Source organism: Pleurodeles waltl, chromosome 1_2 (assembly GCF_031143425.1).
Source record: "Pleurodeles waltl isolate 20211129_DDA chromosome 1_2, aPleWal1.hap1.20221129, whole genome shotgun sequence".
Lineage (NCBI taxonomy): Eukaryota > Metazoa > Chordata > Amphibia > Caudata > Salamandridae > Pleurodeles > Pleurodeles waltl.
In genome coordinates this window covers 42126065-42146924 of record NC_090437.1, presented here as the reverse complement: position 1 = coordinate 42146924, position 20860 = coordinate 42126065, and the positions used below count along the sequence as shown (strand labels likewise).

The following is a 20860-nucleotide window of genomic DNA, read 5'->3' as shown; positions in this document are numbered from 1 at the left end:
CATTACTCCTAGTCCTACTCCCTCGCCTTCCTTTCCGTTATCTCCGCCCTCCCGGTACGGACTGTCTGAGTTGCTGCTTGGGCTTGGTTTTTGTACAGGAGGGGGTAGGGGTGGGGGGGGGTTTTAAAAGGGAAGGGGAGGGTCTAGTGGGAGGCAGGAAGCCTCATTGGTTTAAAGGAAGGCGAGGGAGTAGGACTAGGAGTAATGCCATTATCGCAAGAAAATGGACGCATTTCCACCCAGAAAGAGATTTTGGTTGTTTTCATCAGCGAAATCCTACTATGAAAGTAGAAAAAACGTTTAATTTTGATGGGGCTGGGAGCTGCTGTTTACTGGGCCTCATTGGAATAAGAGGGTATTGTTAGTGAGCGTCTAAGTGCCTCCTGACAGGATCTCTATCATACAGTAGCCTGATCTCAGGGGTCTGACATATATCAGTCACACAACTGATCTGTCCACTGCAGCCTCGCTCTGGTTGACACCACTCAAATTAAAACCCTGTGTTTCCTCCCACTGTCATATCAGCTAGTTTCATAACTTCCTTCCTAGTCATTTGCTTTTTATATGTGCCCTATCTCAATCTTGTCACAGTACACCTGAGGCATCCAACTGAACAAAGCCACATTAGCTGATGCTCCCCTTAATGCCACATCCGTTAATGGCATGATAATCAAACAACATCACCTAGGGCCTGATGTATCAAGGAGGCCTTTTGCGAGTCGGAAATAGCGATTTTTAAGAAATCACTATTTCTGATTCACAAAATGCAATGTATCATCACATTTGCGAATCGGTAATAGCGATTTCTTAAAAATCGCAAATGCCATTACCGAATCGCAAATTGCGATACCGGCCCCATTCGCACCTATGGGCCTGTAGGCCCATATCTACAAATTTGTTGCATTTCTAAATATTGCGATTTCTTAACCAGAAATCGCAATTTTGGAAATGCAAAACCCCAGGGTGCTGGGAGCCTAAGGCCCCCTCTGCTGCACCCCAAAATAATTTTTGCAACATGTAAGGTGCACACATACCAAAAGGGCATGTGTGCTTTACATGTAAATTTAAAAAATGCATTTTAAATGCATTTTTTAAATTTGCACATGGTTACCACCAGGTTCAACCGGGTGGTAAATAGCGATTCCTAAATGCCCAAATCGCATTTAGGAATTGCTTCTTACATGTGCTTAGAAATTGCAAATAAGGAATCCTTATTTGCGATTTCTTATTTAGAGAGTCGCAATTTGCGACTCTCCAAATGGGTCGCAATTTTAAGGAATCGCTATTTTAGCGATTTCTTAAAATTGCATTCAGAATGTCTTTCATACATTGTGAATTTTTTTTTGCATTCATAAACGGGCATTCGTACCGTTTGCAAATGCAAAAAGCTTTCATACATCTGGCCCCTAATGTCTACTTTTTCTTCCTCCCAGCCATTGCTCTGGAATGTTTCCCTGAGTCTTCTTACCCACTCCTCTCTGATCTTCTTCAACCAATTTACAATACCCTCAGATAAAGCAGAGGGGTTGACAGGAGTGGCAATGTAACTCTAAAATTGACAGATGCCATTTCATGCAAGAAGATCCTAGGAGATACCTTTGAATCCCTTGAAAATACAGCGGTCAAGTGTGCTTTCTGTGCCACACTATCAGATGCTGTAATTGGCTACCACTCCCCTACCCCCAAACATTCTCCCCCGTGATACACAATGAAATGGTCCAGCTGGTCCATTATATTGAGGAATATTATGATCTGGATGGATAAACCCTCCAACTCCTAGGCAGTCAAAGCATACAGCACCCCTGAACTAGTCTAAACACACCCTTCTCCACTTGATAATACATGGAAAACCTCAAAAATTGCCAATCACCAAAGCCATACTCATTGATTCTTCTGGATTCAAAATCTTAAACATCATGCACTCTAACCCTAAATGGCAGTGAATTTGCCACAGGCTGTACACTCAGATCCAAAAAAGCAGAATCAAATAAATTGTTCGGAAATAATCTAGGAGCAAAGAAGCAATGCAAAAGGACCCTTGAAAGGCATCCATGAAAACTGAAAATCACAGCATTACACATCCAAAACAGTTGCTACAAGTTCCCATCACTAAAAGACAAATACATCTTGATGCCAATATTACACTGTGTATACCAAAAACTCCTCAAAGGAATACATATGCATTTTTCATGAACTGGCATAATGGCTAGGTTCAGTCCCCAGGAATTCACTTTCATTTTGATTTGGCCATGAACTGATCACTCAGCTCTAAAAATGTTACTATACCGATCACGGTATTCTAGCAAATTCCCTTCCTATTTTGGGCCTTCCCTGCATAGTCTCTAAGCAGCTCATCTTCCACCTTAAAGATACCTAAGATTGCTCTAGAATTGTTGGTCCTTTCCCAACTGAGATACAGACATTTTAGGAAAAGATCACTGCACCAGCAAGGCCCCTACCTCGAGAACTCCTTGGCACCTGCTACTCACTAGTGAAGTACAACGTAAGAAATTGAAGTATACCTGTTGCATTCTGTTATCGAGCTATTCTCAACACTCCTAATATCCATGCACCCACCTTTCCCATCTATCACCTCTGTTCACTCTCAGAATCAGAAGGATTCATTCACTAGCATCAGTGCCTTACAAAAATACTTAATAAAATACAAATAATATACATGAAACATGAATTAAAATTTTACTAAAGAAGGGATTCGGAAAATGGAAGTTAAATCTAAATTTTTACCCTACGTTTGGAGGTGGAACAAAAGAATAGATTTGTAATAGGAATTCAGATTCAAAGAGAGAGGAAGAAGAAAATGTGCCTTAACAAGGCAATAGGAAAAATCATAACAGAATTACATTTGGCTCAGACAAAAATATGTATGTACTTCCAAAAAGGAATGTTTTGGCAGAATGCATTGCTACTTCTCTTATTAGTATGGACACAGTTTTGTGCAAGAACCAATGGATGCAGAGTAATACAGAGAATAGATTACATTCAGTATTTTGGTGTATGTACACTGACAACAGGGTAGCTAGGGGCACATTGTTTTGAAATCACTGTAGAAGAACAGTAGGACTGTAGATGTCATGGTTATGTCCCCAATCCAATTTTCTGGGCTGAAAAAATGTTGCTCAATGAAGGACCAGCCACTAAATAGTGGAAATTTACAGACTGAATGGCTCAGTCACCACACCTGTAAAGCACCATACAATGGTATGATGATTCATGTAACCAGGCATGCCTGAACAACGTGGTTGGAACAACGACTGCGTTGTTTCCACGCATGCCTTTACCACGCATGCTTTTACAACGTTTTTTCGTTGTAAAGTCATGCCTAGTAAAGGCATGTGTGGAAACGGCATGCGTGATTGTCGCATGCCACTCCCCACCCTAAAAACAGAAGTACCCTAACCTCCCACCCTTAAAAACTACCCTAATACCCCCATCCACCCTAAGCAGTAAAACCGACGGGTTATACAACCCAACTCCTAAAAACAAAATTACCCCAACCCCCCCACCCCACCACTAATAACCCGACCACCCCCCACCTGCCCTAAATACAAAATCACCCTGACCCCCACCCCTGAAAACCTGTCCGCGCCCTAAATACAAAATTACACCAACCCCCACACCAATAACCCGCCCCCCCACCCGCCCTAAATACAAAATGACCGCAACCCCTGACCCCACCCCCAAAAAACCTGCTCCCTACCCGCCCTAAAAACATTATTACCCCAAACCCCAATACAAAATGACCCTGACCCCCACCCCACCCCAAAAACCCAACTGCCCCACCCACCCTAAATATAAAATTACCTGCCCCTCCCCTAAAAACTCGATCCTCCACCCCACCTAAATACAAAATTACCCCGACCCCCCATCCTCACCCCCAAAAACAAAATAACGCTGACCCCCCCACCCCTGCCCTAAAAACCATAGTACCGCCCCCCCTACCCTCGCCCCTTAAAGAAAATAGATAAATAACCTAACCACCCCAACCCCTTCACCCCCCGCCCCCACCCCTAAAGACTACCCCCAACTCTGCCCCAGCCCCACTTACCTGACTGCGTCCTCTCCTGATGGATCTTCCTTTTTCTCTGCCTTAACCACACATGTGCGTTGTTCAGCACATGCGTGGTAAAGGCAGAGAAAAAGGCCTGCGTTGTTCAGGCAAGCATCTTTCTGCTTGCGTGAACATTGCAGGCATGGTTCCAGACGCGTTGTTCTGGATCTATAACGTCAAATGACACAGCTGCAGGGATGCAGCTACTGCTGTGTTTTACTACCTCAGCAGCAGTCAAAGGGGTCATTTCTTTTGCTTGCACCAAGGCCTACGGAATCCTTTCTAAGTTATTGCACAGGTGTACATGAAGAATGACAACTTTCAACATGATGATCATAACACAGAACATACCGGGCTCCTTTTAGTCCCATGATGAAGGATGAAATGTATCATAATCAGATTATCGCACATTTCTAAAATTACTGCTGATTTAAAGTAATGTCGTAAATCGGCTACAGGTAACGGCATAGTATGGAAAGTGTTGCATTGGAATCCTTATTAGACGGGGTCTGAGGCTGAGGGTGATCGCTGCTCTTCTCTCCGAGGAATCCCTGGATTCCTACAGGGAATTGTGTATGTGTGTGTGTGTGTAGGGGAGGGGGTATTCCTAGCAAAATCTGAACTATTAGAACTACATATGGAAGTTCTGATGCTACCTGGTGACCAAGTGGAAGACTACAACATATTTACTGGAACAGGCAGTGACTGCTGGCTTCCACATGATTTTGTACCCAGTCTAAGGCTCGTTATCACTGAAAGAATGTCATCGACTTCTTACAGAATAGTCTTAATTGGAAAAAAATACAAGTGTGGCTATTTTTTGGTTTCCTTCTCCCAATACAATAAATTGTATTTTAATCAACTTTTTCACAATTTACCATATTTTTGATATGTAAACTCTAAATCCGAGCTCAATACCACAAATCTTAAATGCCATAACATCACCGCCACATTGAGGCATTACCCAGAACTTAACACACTTCTAAGCAATTGGCAGAGTTTTAAGTAGAAAACAAATAAAGAAATATGAGCCATCACAGTGTATGTGCTCTCAGTTGTGATACTGTGCACTTACCCAGAAATGAGCGAGTACGTTGACTTCAAATGTTTTTTGTATCTGATTATCTTTAAGTGTAAGCACATCTGCGCAGAATATTACACCGGCATTATTTATCAAGATGGTAACGTCACCGACCTCCTCCTTAACCTGAAATCAAAAATAATAAATTATTGTAAACAAGTAAATGTTTGGAGTGTTGCTAGTGAGTCAATGAGTGTGTAAAGCGGCACATCCTTTTCGATTCTTGAAGACTCATAGCCCGCTTAAGGTGTTGAAATCTGGGAATGTGGAGAGAAATTGACTAATGCAATATCATACATACCAATATTGATCTTCATATGTTTTCCTCCCTATTTCAAGGTAAGGCCAGTTTAGAATAAATATACCTATGTATGAAGGGCCAGATTTACAAAAACTTTGTGTGGGTTTTGAGTTAATTTTTTAATGCCGACCTGAAGCAAAGTCTTCTGGCGGAATTTACAAACCATTGCGTTGGTCTGTAACCCAAAGTAAACCAGGGCAGTGCAATGTGCATATACATACAGAAGACACACTCAAAGGATAGTTTTTGTGCAGAGATGGACTCCTTCCTGAACATCAAGCAGACATTCTTACGATAAGTCAACCCCTCGAGGTACGGATAACTCTCCTAAAATGAGGGCACAGGTGAAACAAGCCATGCAAGATTTAGGATTGGTAGACATATGGCACTGCAGAGGAGGCGAAGGAGACAGATATACATTTTACAATAAAAAATATGGGCATAGATCTAGAATAGATTTTTTTTTAATACATAAAAGTTTATGCCCAGAGGTCAGAAAGGTAGCCCACAATCCAGCTCACCTCTCAGATCATTCAGCTGTAAAATTACACTTGGATATCAGGGTCGTAAATAAAGGTATTAGATGTATAATTAATCGCGCTATACTATTAGACGACTCTATAGTAGAAGCATTAAAAAAAGACACAAGAGATTTCTTTCTTTTGAACCAAGGTACGGCAAGTTTATGGTGTGTTTGGGACGCCTTTAAGGCTTATATTAGAGGGAGGCTTATGAGCCTGGCAATATACAAACATCGTGAAGAAAAAGAGAAATTGGGAGATATGGAATTATCTCTAAAAACCTTGCAAGCTGCAATCCATAAAGCACGAGCAGAAGAGAAGGTCAATTTATTAGAGGACTTGATATGTCAAGAGGTTAATGTTCGGACTAAGCTAGAGGCTTTTTTGGAAAATCGCAGTAAGTTAAAATGGGAAGCTAGCCGATATGCTCACCATGAATATGGAGAAGGTTGCAGTAAGCTACTAGCATGGAAGGTTAAGTCAGACCTCTCTAAAAGATATATTTCAGCAGTCAAATCGGACAATACGATTTGTGTGGAGCAAGAAGAGATTGAGGGGGCATTTGTATCTTTTTTCCAAGACGTATACTCAGAAAGCCTGGTTAATTCAGACGAGTCGATTAGTGATTTTCTAGAAAAACTACACCTTCCAGCTCTAGAAGATTCTGAAAAGACCCTATTAAATTGTAAAATAAATGAGGCTGAGCTTATTGAAGGCATAAAAGCGTTAAAAAAAGGAAAGGCCGCTGGTCCAGACAATCTACCTAATGAATTGTACAAGGTCTTGGGGGAAGTTATTAGTCCTTTTTTATTAGAATTATTTAATTCTATGCTGGTTGAGGGGGCTCAGACGCCTAAATCCTGGAGAGAGGCTATAATTTGTCTAGTTTTAAAGCCAGGTAAGGACCCAATGTCTTGTGCATCTTACAGACCCATCTCCCTGTTGAATGCCGACTACAAACTTTATACAGGGATTTTAGCCAGGAGATTAGGGAGTGCCATAGGCAATCTGATTCATACGGATCAAAAGGGTTTTATGAAAGGGAGGTATCTCCAGGATGTAACACATGAGTTATTTGCTGCAATAGATCTGGCGGAACAAGAAAAGACCCCTCTGGCGATCCTGACTTTTGACGCAGCAAAGGCCTTCGATCGGGTCAATTGGTCTTTTTTGAGGTTAGTGCTGGAAAAAGGAGGCTTGGGATTTCCTTTTGTTAGGACAGTCAGGGAATTGTATAGATGCCCCTCAGCGAGAATTCTGGTCAACGGCCAGTTATCACAAGAATTTAGGATTTGGCGGGGTACGCGACAGGGATGTCCATTGTCTCCCTTGCTTTTTAACTTATATATTGAGCCTCTGGCAATTTCTCTTAGGTTAAGTAAGGAAATTACTCCATTTCAAAGTGGGGACTGGGAAAAAAAAGTAGCATTATATGCGGATGATCTTATGCTATACACCAAGGATGTTAGTTCTACCCTACTAGCGTTCAATACTTTGATGGAGCAATTTGGTAAACTTTCTGGTTACAGCGTAAACACAGAAAAGACAGAAATAATGTGTTGGAATTTGACTTATGCTTCTCCTTTAGTCAAACAAGAGATCAGATATTTGGGTATACGATTAACAAATGATCTAAATGAGGTACCTAAACTAAATTTTAACATAACATACAGAGAAACCAAAAAATTGCTAAAGACGTGGGCCGCTCTCCCTCTTTCCATAATTGGAAGATCCAACATTTTGAAGATGTGTATTCTCCCAAAATTCACCTTTTTATTCAACACTATTCCACTAGAGTTTAAGAACTGCTGGTTTAAAAAACTACAGGGGGATTTATCCTCGTTTGTATGGGCCTCTAAAGGAGTAAGGATCTCGTGGAAAAAGATGAGTAAAAAAAAAGAGTGGGGGGGCATTGCGTCTCCAGATTTCTTCAAGTATTATCTGGCATTTCAATTAAAAAACATTAGAAACCTATTGAATAAGAAGTCAGAATATGATCCGGCGTGGAAAGCCTTAACGGCACACCTCGAGGAAAAAGCAGATCATTTTCTATATAAATTCGGCCATCCTAAGTACTTCAAGAAGGTACGCTTGAAGACACTCAGACATGCATGCAACATTTGGATGCACTTTCGGAAGGTGCTAGAGATACCCTATTTTTGCAGCTCTTCCCCCATTTGGGATTCACCTGGCACTCCTGAATGCTTCACTGATAAATTATCAATTCCTTTGAGAGTGAGTGGGATTGTAAGATGGGGCCAGATAATGGAAGGACCAGAACTGTTAAGCTGGTCGACACTTTATGAAGGGACTGGAGGCACAGTCTCCAAATTCAAGTATCTTCAGATAGCTAGTTGGGTTAAATCGCAACAAATAGGAGAAATAGGAAGGAATATATGGGAAGGGAAATTAAACCAGAAAATCATTAATAAGGAAGTTGCTCTGTGGTACCATGCTCTGTTGGAAGCAACAAGGGATGGGACATCCCTTCCCTTGTCGAAGTGGGGGGGGATCTTTCCAACTCTAGATGTGAAATCTTTATGGAATAGGTCCTGCTCAGAGTTGTGGTTCACGACCAGCCCGGCAGAGTTGAAGAAAAACCATTTGTTCACACTTCATAGGGTTTACTGGACGCCGGCCAGATTAACAGCTATCGGGAAAACTCAGAAAAACTGTCCGAGGTGTGGTGACGATAAGGCAAACGATATACACATGTTTTGGCAATGTTCAAAGTTGTGGGAATATTGGGAGGAGATAGGAAACACTTTAAAGATAATATTTAATGTGAACGTAAAATTGGATCTTTCTATGGTGGTGTTTGGGGTCAGTGAACAGGGTATGAATTATCAAAAATTGTCAGCACATCAGGAGCACCTGTTGTTTGTATTAATACTTTTGGCTAGACGAGAAATTTGTCGTAAATGGGTTGACCCCTTTCCCCCCCGTTCTAAGGATTGGCAAATATCTGTAAATCGAATGTGCATAATGGAACAACGAGGTCCCCTTTCTAGAAGGGATAACTTCTGGATGAACTGGGAAAATGTCTACCAATAGTATATTACTGTTTTGCTGTCTGGTCTCCTCCTCGTGCAACTTAAGTCCAATGATTAGTACTCCCCTTACCCAATACTGGGCGATGCTTTGGTTATGACTAGGTTTCATAGAAAATAGTATATCCTGGTTGATGGCATACGATTGGGAGAATAATAAAACGTAGACCAAACGGGACGACCCAAGGGTTACGTTTCCCCCGTCCGGTACCATTTTTCCTCTACCAAAGCATGGGTGATAATTATGAGGACGAAAAAAAAAAAAAAATAAAAAAAAAAAAATCAAGCAGACATTCTTGCAGTACGGTGCAATGTTGCCCACATTGATGCAAGGCCACACAAAGGGCACCAATGCATGGAAGGAGCAGAACGGCATCATTTCTTTATAGATATGGCACAGTTCTTCTCTCTCCGGGTCACGCAACATAGCATAGAAACTTTGCTTGCTGCCCTGCACTGCGTGAACCATTTATAAATATGGTCCTAAGTGCGTAATCTACGGAGCCAACCACAGGAAACCCCACTGAAAACATGTGCACTCATGGCATGTGAATGCATTGTATATGCCAAAAACACCAGGATACAGGGTTTTATTTTAATTGTGTTTCCCATACCCCTCACCCCGCCCGCCGTAAACATAAGCCAGCCGCGACTGCAGATCTTGCCTCGACAGTTGCTTTTAGTCATTACCAGAGTATCACTATATATATTGTATCCACCAACACTTTACAATTTCTTGGACAAAAGTTTTCACCTTGTCTGCTGCTCTGTAAATGTCTTCTCTTTTGCTGCAGTCCACCATGTACGCATGCGCGGCAGCCCCCAGCTCTCTGCATTCTGCGGCGGTTTCTTCAACACCTTGCTAGAAAACCAGAAAGAAAAGACAGTAATAAGGATGAATCGTCTGCATTGCCTTTAAGACTTGAGACGTTTCATGTCTTGAGCAGCTTGCTATTGCTACCAGTGCTTACATTGTAAAGACCATTGGGGCGGCCAGTGTGTCATGGGCTCAACTGCAAGAAAGGAAACGGGCCCTCTGGCCACTGTTTGAACTGTGAAATACAGCAATAATCAGGTTTTGGTGGGCTCTTTAGACCCCGATGCCACTGCACCTGCTGCATTAGTGGAAGCCGCATTCCTGGTAAAAACGTAAATGCAGAAGCAAGCACTCCCGAATGCCGGGGTCGCGGAATATCAAGGATGTTGAGATTTGATCCACCTCATGCATCTTTCTTCCACCACCCTATACTTCCTGTCTCTTTATCTCTCTCACAGGTTCTTTACCACCCTCACTGTCTCCTGTTGTTATTGTTCTCCCATCTTTCTCTTCCTCCTTCTCTCACCCTTTTCTGACTTTTTTCTCTCGTTCTCTGCGTCAAAGCACAATGTTGAATGAAATGAGTCCTGATTCCCAAAATGAAGGCAGGTGCTCACCATCTACACAATCTAAGTACGCCATGTTTTGTACTTAGCTAATCAGTGCGCTCACCTGATGCAGCTTTGAATCCTGCTTTCTCTTCTACGGTCCCCACCACCTTAAACCTATAATAGACCAGATTCCAGATAATGCTCATCAACCAATCAAATTGGAGATGGAGATGAAATCTGTCCACTCTTCGATGTGACCCTACATAAGGCTTGGCCTTAATCTTGTTAGTGTATCTAAAATGCCGATATCAGCCCTGCACCATGCCCATTTTGCCACAAATATGGGCCCATATAACAAAGAGTGCGCACATCTATTATATGTTAAAAATACATGTGTGCGGCCCCTCAATACTTATTACTAGAAAAACATGTTACAAATATTAAGAAGTACATAACAGCAGCCCAGGACTCAATTGTGCTGCTTGTACTGTAGTGTCCCCATAAGGCCTATACAAGTCCTACATATTTTCGAGCCTTGCGCTTCTCTTTGAGTCACAGTGTGGCAATGTGTAACTATTTTCACCAATACTCTACCAAAAACATTGCCCCATTAAGCCTTGGAGGGGTTCAAGGAAGCTTAAAAGGAACAATATATATCGTATTCGACCTTGGGGTTCATAGAGAGAATCTTGAATGTTACAGAAGAAAACACAAAATAACGACAGCTTCATCTTGATATTGCAGCCTAATTTAGCTTCATAGCCTACATGAAATATTTCTTGTAACTATCAAGGACGAATTTGTAGAACAGAAGGATGACTAAAGAAGCAGATTTTCCCAGTTATTTGGCAAAGGAAAGCCATGATTTTCTTAAAGATAAAGGAGCAAATATTATGCCATCTCTAGTCTTACCTTATTTTACCAGAAGTCAGAGAACAAACAACATTCACCATAACCACCAGCCGAAAGAAGGGAGGGGAAAAGCAAACCAATCGGCATGAGCACTAGACCTTAGGAGATCATTCCTGACTCCACTCACCCGCTTGCTGCTGACCAGCCCACAGATAACTGCTTCACAAGGAGAAAGTATCGACTGTTAACTTTAAAGACTGTGCCATTGGTTTGTGGTTACCTACTTTTAAAATGTGTATTTTTCTTCCATTCTGGGAATACATTTAGCCCAGAGACATTTTAAGGCATGGGTATAGTTGGCTAATGTCCAGGGCTTCCACCTTCCAAGAGGCCTGCTGGTCTCTCTCTAAATCTATCACAAATGTGTCAATTTTAATTCTGGAATTCCTCTCCCTCACTCTCCCTAACACTACCAAGGACTCTGTCCCTGACCAATGTCATTTTAGAAGTTGGGGCTCCAATATATTATATTATCCAATATGGTTTGCATGTTTGAATTAGCAAAAAATAAGCAACATAATTTAAAGTGTTTTTACGAACAGGGACCCCAAAATATGTCTGACTTGTTGGCCAAAAAATCCATATGATTACACTGATTTAGAGTTGTGTCACTCTCATTTGTGCTGCTCCTTAGTTCTAGAAGTGCATTACCCAACCTTTGGTTCTATTCCTTTAGATTTTGCATTGTGCTCCATCAATTCTTTCTGTCTCAGGTAATCCTTGAAGCTTGCCTACAGAGCATCTGAACCCACTGGTTCTTTTTGTTTATTGTACCTTACGTGGGATACAAGTGAGGTCTATGATTGAGTCCCTACTGTGATCGAAGTATTGAAATTGATCTTTATTTCTCTGTATGGGGCATTGTTTTGGCTTTAGTTGGAGGCTCTGTTTCAAAATTAACTTGTTTTACATTTTTGGTGTAGTTCCACGTTGTCAGGGATTTGACGACAACTCAGTATCTTACTCTATTCAGATGGCTATTTATTCCTCATTTAAATTTGTTGCCTCAGACACACTAAACTGGGAATGATCTGCAATTGGACACCTAGAGCCATCTGTTTCTTGGGAAATGGGAATTCAACGATCTCTATTAAAAGAAGCAAGGTGCTACTTATTAACTCGATTCAAGGTTGGGGGAACTTGCCATTGTTGAGCTGGGTCCAGATGCATACGGCCTGCTTTTCAGGGACCAATTAGTTAAAGAAATGGGCAAATAATTCAAGCTTTTTCCTTGCTTGACAAGATAAATTCTTCGCTGTCTTGGGTGATTAGAAGGCAAGTTTTTCAAGGACTGACCTGCCGTCCATTTCTTCTATGACAGCAGGTTGCAACAGTATCATTAGTTCCATCATCACTGACGTTCCTTGTTCTTCTCCCAGTGGAGACTGCATGCCTTCAGCAAAGGACAAAAGAACTGGGATTGCTCAGCTAAGAAAAATTCCATCTCTTTCTATGACTATTGGGGAAAATAGCTTATTTCCTGACCATAGGGCTCAGAAGGTGATAGTTACTATATATGACCCTGGGTTTGTAGAAATCTGCTTTAGTGCTGCCACCACCATTGGAATTTCTGCAGTTCTTAGTGGTTTCTAAGAATCAGCTCATGCAACTTCCAGGAGCAAAACTCTGCCAAATCACAAAGGAGTTGAACCAGGGTCAGACACACTTCACCTTTTGGCCAGGTCTGTTGGTTAATTTTTTTGGGCACCCTCCATTATTAGGCTCTTCAGGGATTGAAGTTCAAGCACCTCAGAGAAGACATTTCTTATTCAGATATGATGCATTTAGATATGAAAAACAAAAGAAGAGATTCCTTGGTGGCTAGATCACTTAGATGCCTGGAACAGGGGTGCAATTTTTGCTAAATTCCCAGATCCAGTCTTACAATCAGATGGCAGTCAACAGGAATGGGAAGCTCATTGTGGCCATTTCTCAACTGATGAGTAATGGTTCAAGAATGAGTCCTCCATGCAGATAAAGTGTTTAGCGCTTCTTGGAGGCTCATTTGAAGTCTGCACAGATATTGTTTAGAGTTTCTTGCAGGTTACTTTGCAGTCTGCAGCTTTACGGAGCAAAAGCCACAGTTTGCCATTTTACTATGCATGGACAATCTCACAGCAGTCAGGTATGTGAATGGGGGGGACAGATAGACCAAACCAGTAGCAGAGATAGCATTGGAAGTTTGGGGTCTCTGTCTTGAGCACAGGATTTCAGTCAGGACAGAATACCTCCCAGGTATTCACAAACAGTAGAAGATTGTTTTTCACTATCTGGAGGATTATAGCAATAGGAGGTTTTAGCTCATAATGTTAGGCTCCACATGGAGATTCCAAGCAGTATCTGTAATTCCAGCCACCTGCAATCTTATCATGCAATTCTGCAGTAGTTATATTTGGGCACACAAGTGTTTTTCAACCAGGCAGAACAGTCAAAGTTCTCTCGTTTAGGCTTGTTACCACCTGTTCCCTACAATTATCTGCAGCCAATAAGTATTAGGATGTTCATCCCATATGTGGTGTGAAAATTGTTGAGTGCTAGGTTGCCCTTAAACCTGACCGGGCTACTGCAGCAACATTGTTGAAATGGTTAGATTTATTCTCTGATGGTACAACTAGTGCATGTGGTATTTTGAAACAGGTCTACAATTTAGAACTATTCTTCTTTCAGGTCACTGTTCAAATGTGCATAGCTTTCCCAGATCATGAACTTGTTACAGTAGTATTAGCATACAGTGGAGTAACAAAAAAGGATCCCCCAACACACACACACACACACAGAATGTGGTCAGGGCCCCCTGAGTCTCCCATATCTCACAGATTACCATTGGCCCTGGGATAAATGAGGCCTCGCTGAAGAGTTGGAGCCCCTGAAACCCTGCATCCCTCTGTACCACAGGGGCTGCAGGGGCATGTGTTATGTCCCCGTTCGCATAGGATATGTGTGCCCATTATGGCAGTAGTGATTTTGCCAGGAAAACTCTTTGTTTCCTGTTCTGTCAGAAGAAGAATGGTGACTTCTTTTACATGTTTATGACGGTGTTGTTGTAACAAAGGACACCCCATTCTAAATGTTGAAGATCACGAGTTGCGGTCTTATTGCTTATTACAACAGCACAACTTGCCCATTACCGGCCTGCTTATACCCATAAAATATTTCTGGTCAGACTTGGAAGCACTTGGGTGCAGAAAAACACCGGGTCTGAGTGCGAGTTTTGCATAACTATGAGGGACAAATGGGCACATAAAGTATTTATAGATGGCTTTCCATTTTCCACAGGTCTCGTAATTAGCTCGAAAGGATTTCTGTCACACATCATCACATGCTGACGTAGATTTCTGTATCCAAAAGTAACAATGGGACCACACGGAATGTCACCGGACTGCCAAAATCGCCATAAGCCATAGCACTGGTAGAAAGTATGCTTTGCCATTTCAAACAGCAATAATATGATTTTCCTCCCAATCCACATCATTTGGTTCCTTTCATGTTGAAAACAAAATATTTGCATGTTTTAGTTTCAGAAATTGAAACAACATGATCAACTCAGTGTATAAGTACTCAACGCCATGTCTTTATTTATGTATGCCTAATTAATACTTTTGGGCACATGCTGATTTACAACCGTAACGTAACAATTAGCTCACAAGACGAGCCCAGAGATTCATCTTTTTCACGCGGGCAACATTGTCTCAATACCCTGGAGCCCTCGTCCCTTTAACAAACGTTGGCAAATCCAATAGGTCTTTCCTTTTTCAACGAATTGGCTTTGCCAATGTCTTTTGAAGATGCTAGGCTTCATCGGCAAAAAGGAATTATTTTTGCTGATGCTGAGCAACACCGGCAAAAACTTTTAAAAAAGGCTGCTAACCTGCATGCGCTTACCTGCGCCATGGGGCGCCAAACGCAGTGACATAAGCATGCAAATACATCACCACACATGCATGTGGCATGATGCAGTTGCCATATTACGTATTTTTTAATCTACTGTTCGAAGATGGTGACATCTCTTGGGTCGTATTTTTTTTTTTTTTTTTTTTTAAAGACAGTGTGGTAAAGCACTTTTGAAAAAACGCAGTGGCCAACATCAAGTGCCAGCAACCAGGCTCTCCAAAAAATAAAAAACATAAAAAAAGGAAAAAATGGATCAAGGTGGAAGGGTTTAAGGAAAAAACATGGACAAATGGTGAAAGGAAGGCTAAGAGGATTGATGGGATGCGGGGTGTTAAGATGAGTGAAAGGATGGATAGATGGAAGGATGGTGGACGCATAGATGGGCGAAGGCATACATGGATGAAAGGGTGAACTGGATGAGTTAAAGGGTGAATTATACAGAGGATAGGACGAAAGAGTGACATGGATAAGTAAAATGATAGATGGTAGAAGGGATAATGGACGGTAAAAGGATGCATATATGGAATGAAAGATAAAAGAGACTTTTTATAGAGGTTTTGTCTTAGCTCATTCAGTGCATTAGATGTATGGTATATAGTCGGAGGTGTCTTAATTGTCTTGATTCTCCCTCGATCCAGATAAGCACAGTGTGAACAATGATTTGCATCAGCATGTTTGGCTATAATGGACTCCGGACTCAGAGTCCTCTTGAAACATATTTTGTAGCATAGTTCTGTGACCCTATTTGTGCCAGCAACCCTACTGGCATCACTGTAATTGTGATTTATCACTAAACTCTGTTTATTGCAAGGCAAAAGAGAATTCACCAGGACTTTAACCACTCCGTACATGTGAAAAGCACTGTTTTATTTTCAGCACGCTTTCTGAAAATGTAAGCAAAATTAATTTTAACGATGTTAAAGTATTAATCTCTGTTAATAGTGCCCAAGAATAGGCAGACTGGGATGAAAACATGTTGCTATTTATGTAAGACTGGGAGAGTCAATAAAGTCTACCTGGACCACCTACATTTTGTGCTTGCATGCTTTTAATTCTTTCCAGTAAAATATACTTGCCTTTGGTAAAATAGAAACTCCCATCGTTCGAAACGAATAACATGTTGTACACACCATTTTAACAAGTGCATGTATCTCAAAAGATAGAACCTGTGTATACATATCCTGCAAAGGAACAACACTTATTCATGTGTTCGTTTGAGGTTCCTAAAATTAAATGAGAAATTCATCACCCGAAGAGGGACTCAAACCTATGTACTGCTGAGTTATCATTGCTTGTCAGCCCCACTAGGTGAATACTTCCAAATAACAAACCACACGTTTGTTTAACAGAGGTTTTGTATCTAAATGCAATTGCAACAACACAATGGATTACCATTTTATGCCCGTCTATACCCATTTTCTTTGCTAATGAAAACGAACTCTAAAGTGGTTCCAGGAGTTACTGAAGCAATGCAGGGAACTGGAACAAATACACGGTGGAGGTTAGGAATATGGAAACAGTTGAGAGCAGAGGATGTGTCCTTACGGCAGGAGCTGCTGACTTTGGTGCAGGGGAATCCAGCTTCAAATCCCAGCATTGAATCAACATCTTGTGATTCTGGGCATGTCCTAAACAAATTGAGCTTGTGTGATATAATTGATGCTCAATGTAAAGAGCTCCAGTCTCCCTTTGTTTAAGTGCCCTCTATAACCAGGTACGAGGCCTGGTGTGAGCTCAACATCCTTTCATTCTCTCTGTTACATTTGGGCATGCTTAGCTTGGCGGTTTCCCATTACATTTAGCTTTCTGACTTCATTTTTTGCTGACTTTATTTTTAGGTCGAGCTTCTGTCTCGATGACCTGTTGTATCTCTTTCGAGGGCTTGAACTCTGCCCATTGCTTCTTATTTTCCTCTTAGCTTGTCTTTTAAAAATCCTTGCTTAACAGTGGGTATTTTGTCCTCTTGGTCCCTCCTTTTTGCAACTTGTTCATTCCTCTGGAAGAGCCCCTCCTTACTTGTAGGCCTCCACTTTTTTTTCAATTGTACTTTCTGCTTCAGAACTATTTTTTCAAATGCTGAACAGCTCTTCACACATGCAATTGTGGTTTGAGTGACTACGCACTTTTATCTTGTTTTGACTAAGCAGTAGTGTTAGAGGCTAGTTCTTCGCATGTGGGTGTTTACTGTGTTTTTTGAATGTGAAACTGAGAACACTCATTTTGTTTATTTTGGGTAATGTAATGTTATGTTGTGTTTCTAAATATATTCTTTGATGGAATTACTTTTCTGTAGGTCTTGTGCATTTTGTTGTATTCATTGTTTTGTTTGTGTTGTTTTGTAAATAGAAGGAGAAGTTCTACAGTTCAATATGATTTGTCAATTCGTGTTTTAGTCATTTTTTCTTAAAATGTTAATTTCTCTGTGTAAAACTGCTCTTATTTTTAATGCCCGTTCTTTGAACATTAATTATAAGTTTTCATCTGCTACTATGTGATTTATCTTGCACTGCTAACACAAAGCATTTTGCTGGTGACTAACAAGTTGTAGTAAACATTTTATTTTCTTGTTTGGTACATTTATTACTGATTTGTTACTGTGGTGAAATGCTGTAAACATATTTGCACTTTCTTTTGTTTTGTGAGTTTATGTTTGACGGTGACTTTACTAAACTTTTTTATGGGAGTTAAGTAAGTTATAATTGCTAATATATAACACTGTAGCCTCTTTCCAGTAGGTACAGTTTTTAAAATACATTTCTTGTTACTTTTATAGTTGTCTGCAACTGTTGGAAATAAAAGGAATTGCGCCTTTTTAAAATAATGATGCAGTTCTCCAAACCTGGTCCCCACTGGAAAAGTGTCCCTCTCCTCTCAGCTTCCCGGGAAAACACATTATTTAGCTTCACCATCATTAATGAACTAACCAAACCCAAAGCCAGCAACATAGACCCTTCACACACACAGCCCCTATGTGTCTCCAACCACTTCCACCAAAAAATCCACAACAGCTTCATACCACACACACCCACCACACACACCCCTCACTCACCCAACTCAACCACCACTCATGATCACCCCACCACACTCACCACCTGGGCCCCCACCACACAGGAAGAAACCAAAAAGAATATGAACTCCATCTACTCCGGATCCCCCTCTGACCCCTGCCAATATCGCATCTACAACAAAGCCAGCCCAACCATCACCCCCATACTCCGGGACATAATCAACTCCTCCTTAGACGACGCCACCTACCCAGACCCCTGGAAGCACACGGAAATCACCGCTCTCCTAAAAAAAAACAAAGCCGACCCAGAGATCCTCTCCAACTATCGCCCCATCTCCCTCCTCCCCTTCCCCGCCAAGGTCGCCGAGAAACTAGTCAACACCCGCCTATCCCACTACCTCGAAGAAAACAACACTCTCGACCCCTCACAATCCGGGTTCCGCAAGAACCACAGCACGGAAACCGCCCTCATCGCATGCACTGACGTAATTAGGACCAAAGTCGACAAAGGCGAGACCGTCGCACTCATCCTTCTAGACCTCTCTGCAGCCTTTGACACTGTCTGCCACCACACACTCCGCACACGCCTCCACAACATAGGAATTCGCCAGAAAGCCTTAGAGTGGCTCACCTCCCTCCTCACTGACCGGACCAAGAGAGTCCGCCTCCCACCTTTCCACTCCACCACCACCAAGATCATCTGCGGAGTCCCCCAAGGGTCCTCTCTCAGCCCCACACTCTTCAACATTTACATGATCCCCCTAGCCAACAGCCTCCGATCACACGGAATCACTATCCTCTCCTACGCAGATGACACCCAACTCATCCTCTCCCTCACCCGCAACACTACCACCACCAAAACCAACCTACACGCAGCCCTCCTCGACACCACCAACTGGCTGACAAACAACCACCTCAAGCTTAACTCCAACAAAACCGAGTTCATCATCTTCGGCCCCAACAAAACCATATGGGATGACTCCTGGTGGCCCACCGACCTAGGACCCGCACCCACCCCTGCAAACCACACACGCAGTCTCGGCATCATCCTGGACCCCTCCCTCTCCATGACACAGCAAATCAATGCTCTTACCTCCTCCTGCTTCCTCACACTCCGCACTCTAAAAAAATCCTTCAAATGGATTCCCCCAGAGACCAGGAAGACAGTCACCCATGCACTCATCAGCAGCAGACTAGACTACGGTAACGCCCTCTACGCTGGCACCACACTCAAACTCACACGCAAACTCCAGAGAATCCAGAACACAGCTGCGTGCCTCGTCCTTGGCCTCCCCCGCCACGAACGAATCTCAAAACCCTTTACTGGCTTCCCATAAACAAGAGAATCACATTCAAGATCCTCATCCACGCACACAAATCCCTCCACAACACCGGCCTGACATAAATCAACGAAAGAGTGAACTTTTCACACTCCCACCCGCAACCTCCGATCAGCCAACCTCGCCCTAGCCACAGTCCCCCGCATCCAACGGACCGCCACAGGTGGCAGGTCCTTCTCCTACCTCGCCCCCAAAACCTGGAACTCCCTCCCTCCCCACCAACCTCCGCAAAACCAAAGACCTCCTGCTCTTCAGAAAAAAACTCAAAACATGGCTGTTCGAACAGTGACCCTCCTGCCTCCCCCCACCAAGCGCCTTGAGACCCTCGCGGGTGAGTAGCGCGCTTTATAATTTTTTTTTTTTATTGATTGATTACCAATCCAGCTACTGTAGCTGTCTTTGTCTGTTTATTACTTACACTGATATTAAAGTAGCTTGTTCTAGGAGCGCAGCGCTACCATAATCTTAAAATATATTGATATCGCTGGCGGTCAAGAAGGTCAATAAGTTCACTTCTGTCTGCTTTCTCGGTTATTTTTTTTATGCAGTCTCCCATATTTGGGTATATTCTGTGATTTGCATAGTACATGTTGTTTGCCACTGGTATATTAATCCTTTGCTGTACCTTACATGAGCTATAACTGCCAATACAGGCAACTTTGAGCTCTTTCCAGCCGGTACATTAATTAATTTAAGTATCTTGGCACTTTGATAGTTGCCAGAAATCAGGTTGAAATGCAAGCAACTTCATAATAAATCACCCTCTATATAGAGCTCCATGCGCCGAGCGCGCAGCAGATGCGCGCAGAAGGTGTGCCAAAGGCAAGCCCCTCTGTGCCCGTCCGATACCAGGGGCCACTCGTAATGTCCAATTGACTCCACAAAGATTAGTCTGTTCTAGACAACAGCTACTAGCACTCAATAGCCCCCTCACAAACACTGCCCAACAGATTATACACCCGGACTCTCCCAAATTGGCATGCAATGCCTGTACCTGGTCCCCTAAACATACTTTCCCCATTCCTCCCAGTAACTCAGAAGGGCAATCTGCCAAATTTGTATTACTCAATTGTCGCTCTCTGCCAGCCCACCATATACAAATTTCTTCACTCTTAGAAGACTATCTTCCAGATGCTCTATTCCTAACAGAAACCTGGCTTAATGAGGGTTCACTCCCGGGGGTAATGATGGTATTACCCCAAGGCTATTCCATCCACCTACTAGATAGACTCCATGCAAAAGGTGGGGGGATTACCATTATTTACAAGACCTCAATTAAGTGCTTTGCCACTTCTTTAGATATTCCTGATTGTGAAAGTC

General features: G+C 42.3%; 1 protein-coding gene across 2 annotated transcripts in view; it reads right to left on the bottom strand.

The window, feature by feature from the left end:
* The window catches only part of LOC138296679 (17-beta-hydroxysteroid dehydrogenase 13-like), a 431070-nt gene that overhangs the window by 304156 nt on the left and 106054 nt on the right, over positions 1–20860 (bottom strand). For both annotated transcript variants that reach the window (XM_069236032.1, XM_069236042.1), the window contains exons 2-3: positions 9777–9884; positions 5145–5276 (exon numbers count right to left, since the gene is read on the bottom strand). In XM_069236032.1, the coding sequence (XP_069092133.1) occupies positions 5145–5276; positions 9777–9884 (240 nt within the window). The remainder of the gene's footprint in view (positions 1–5144; positions 5277–9776; positions 9885–20860) is intronic.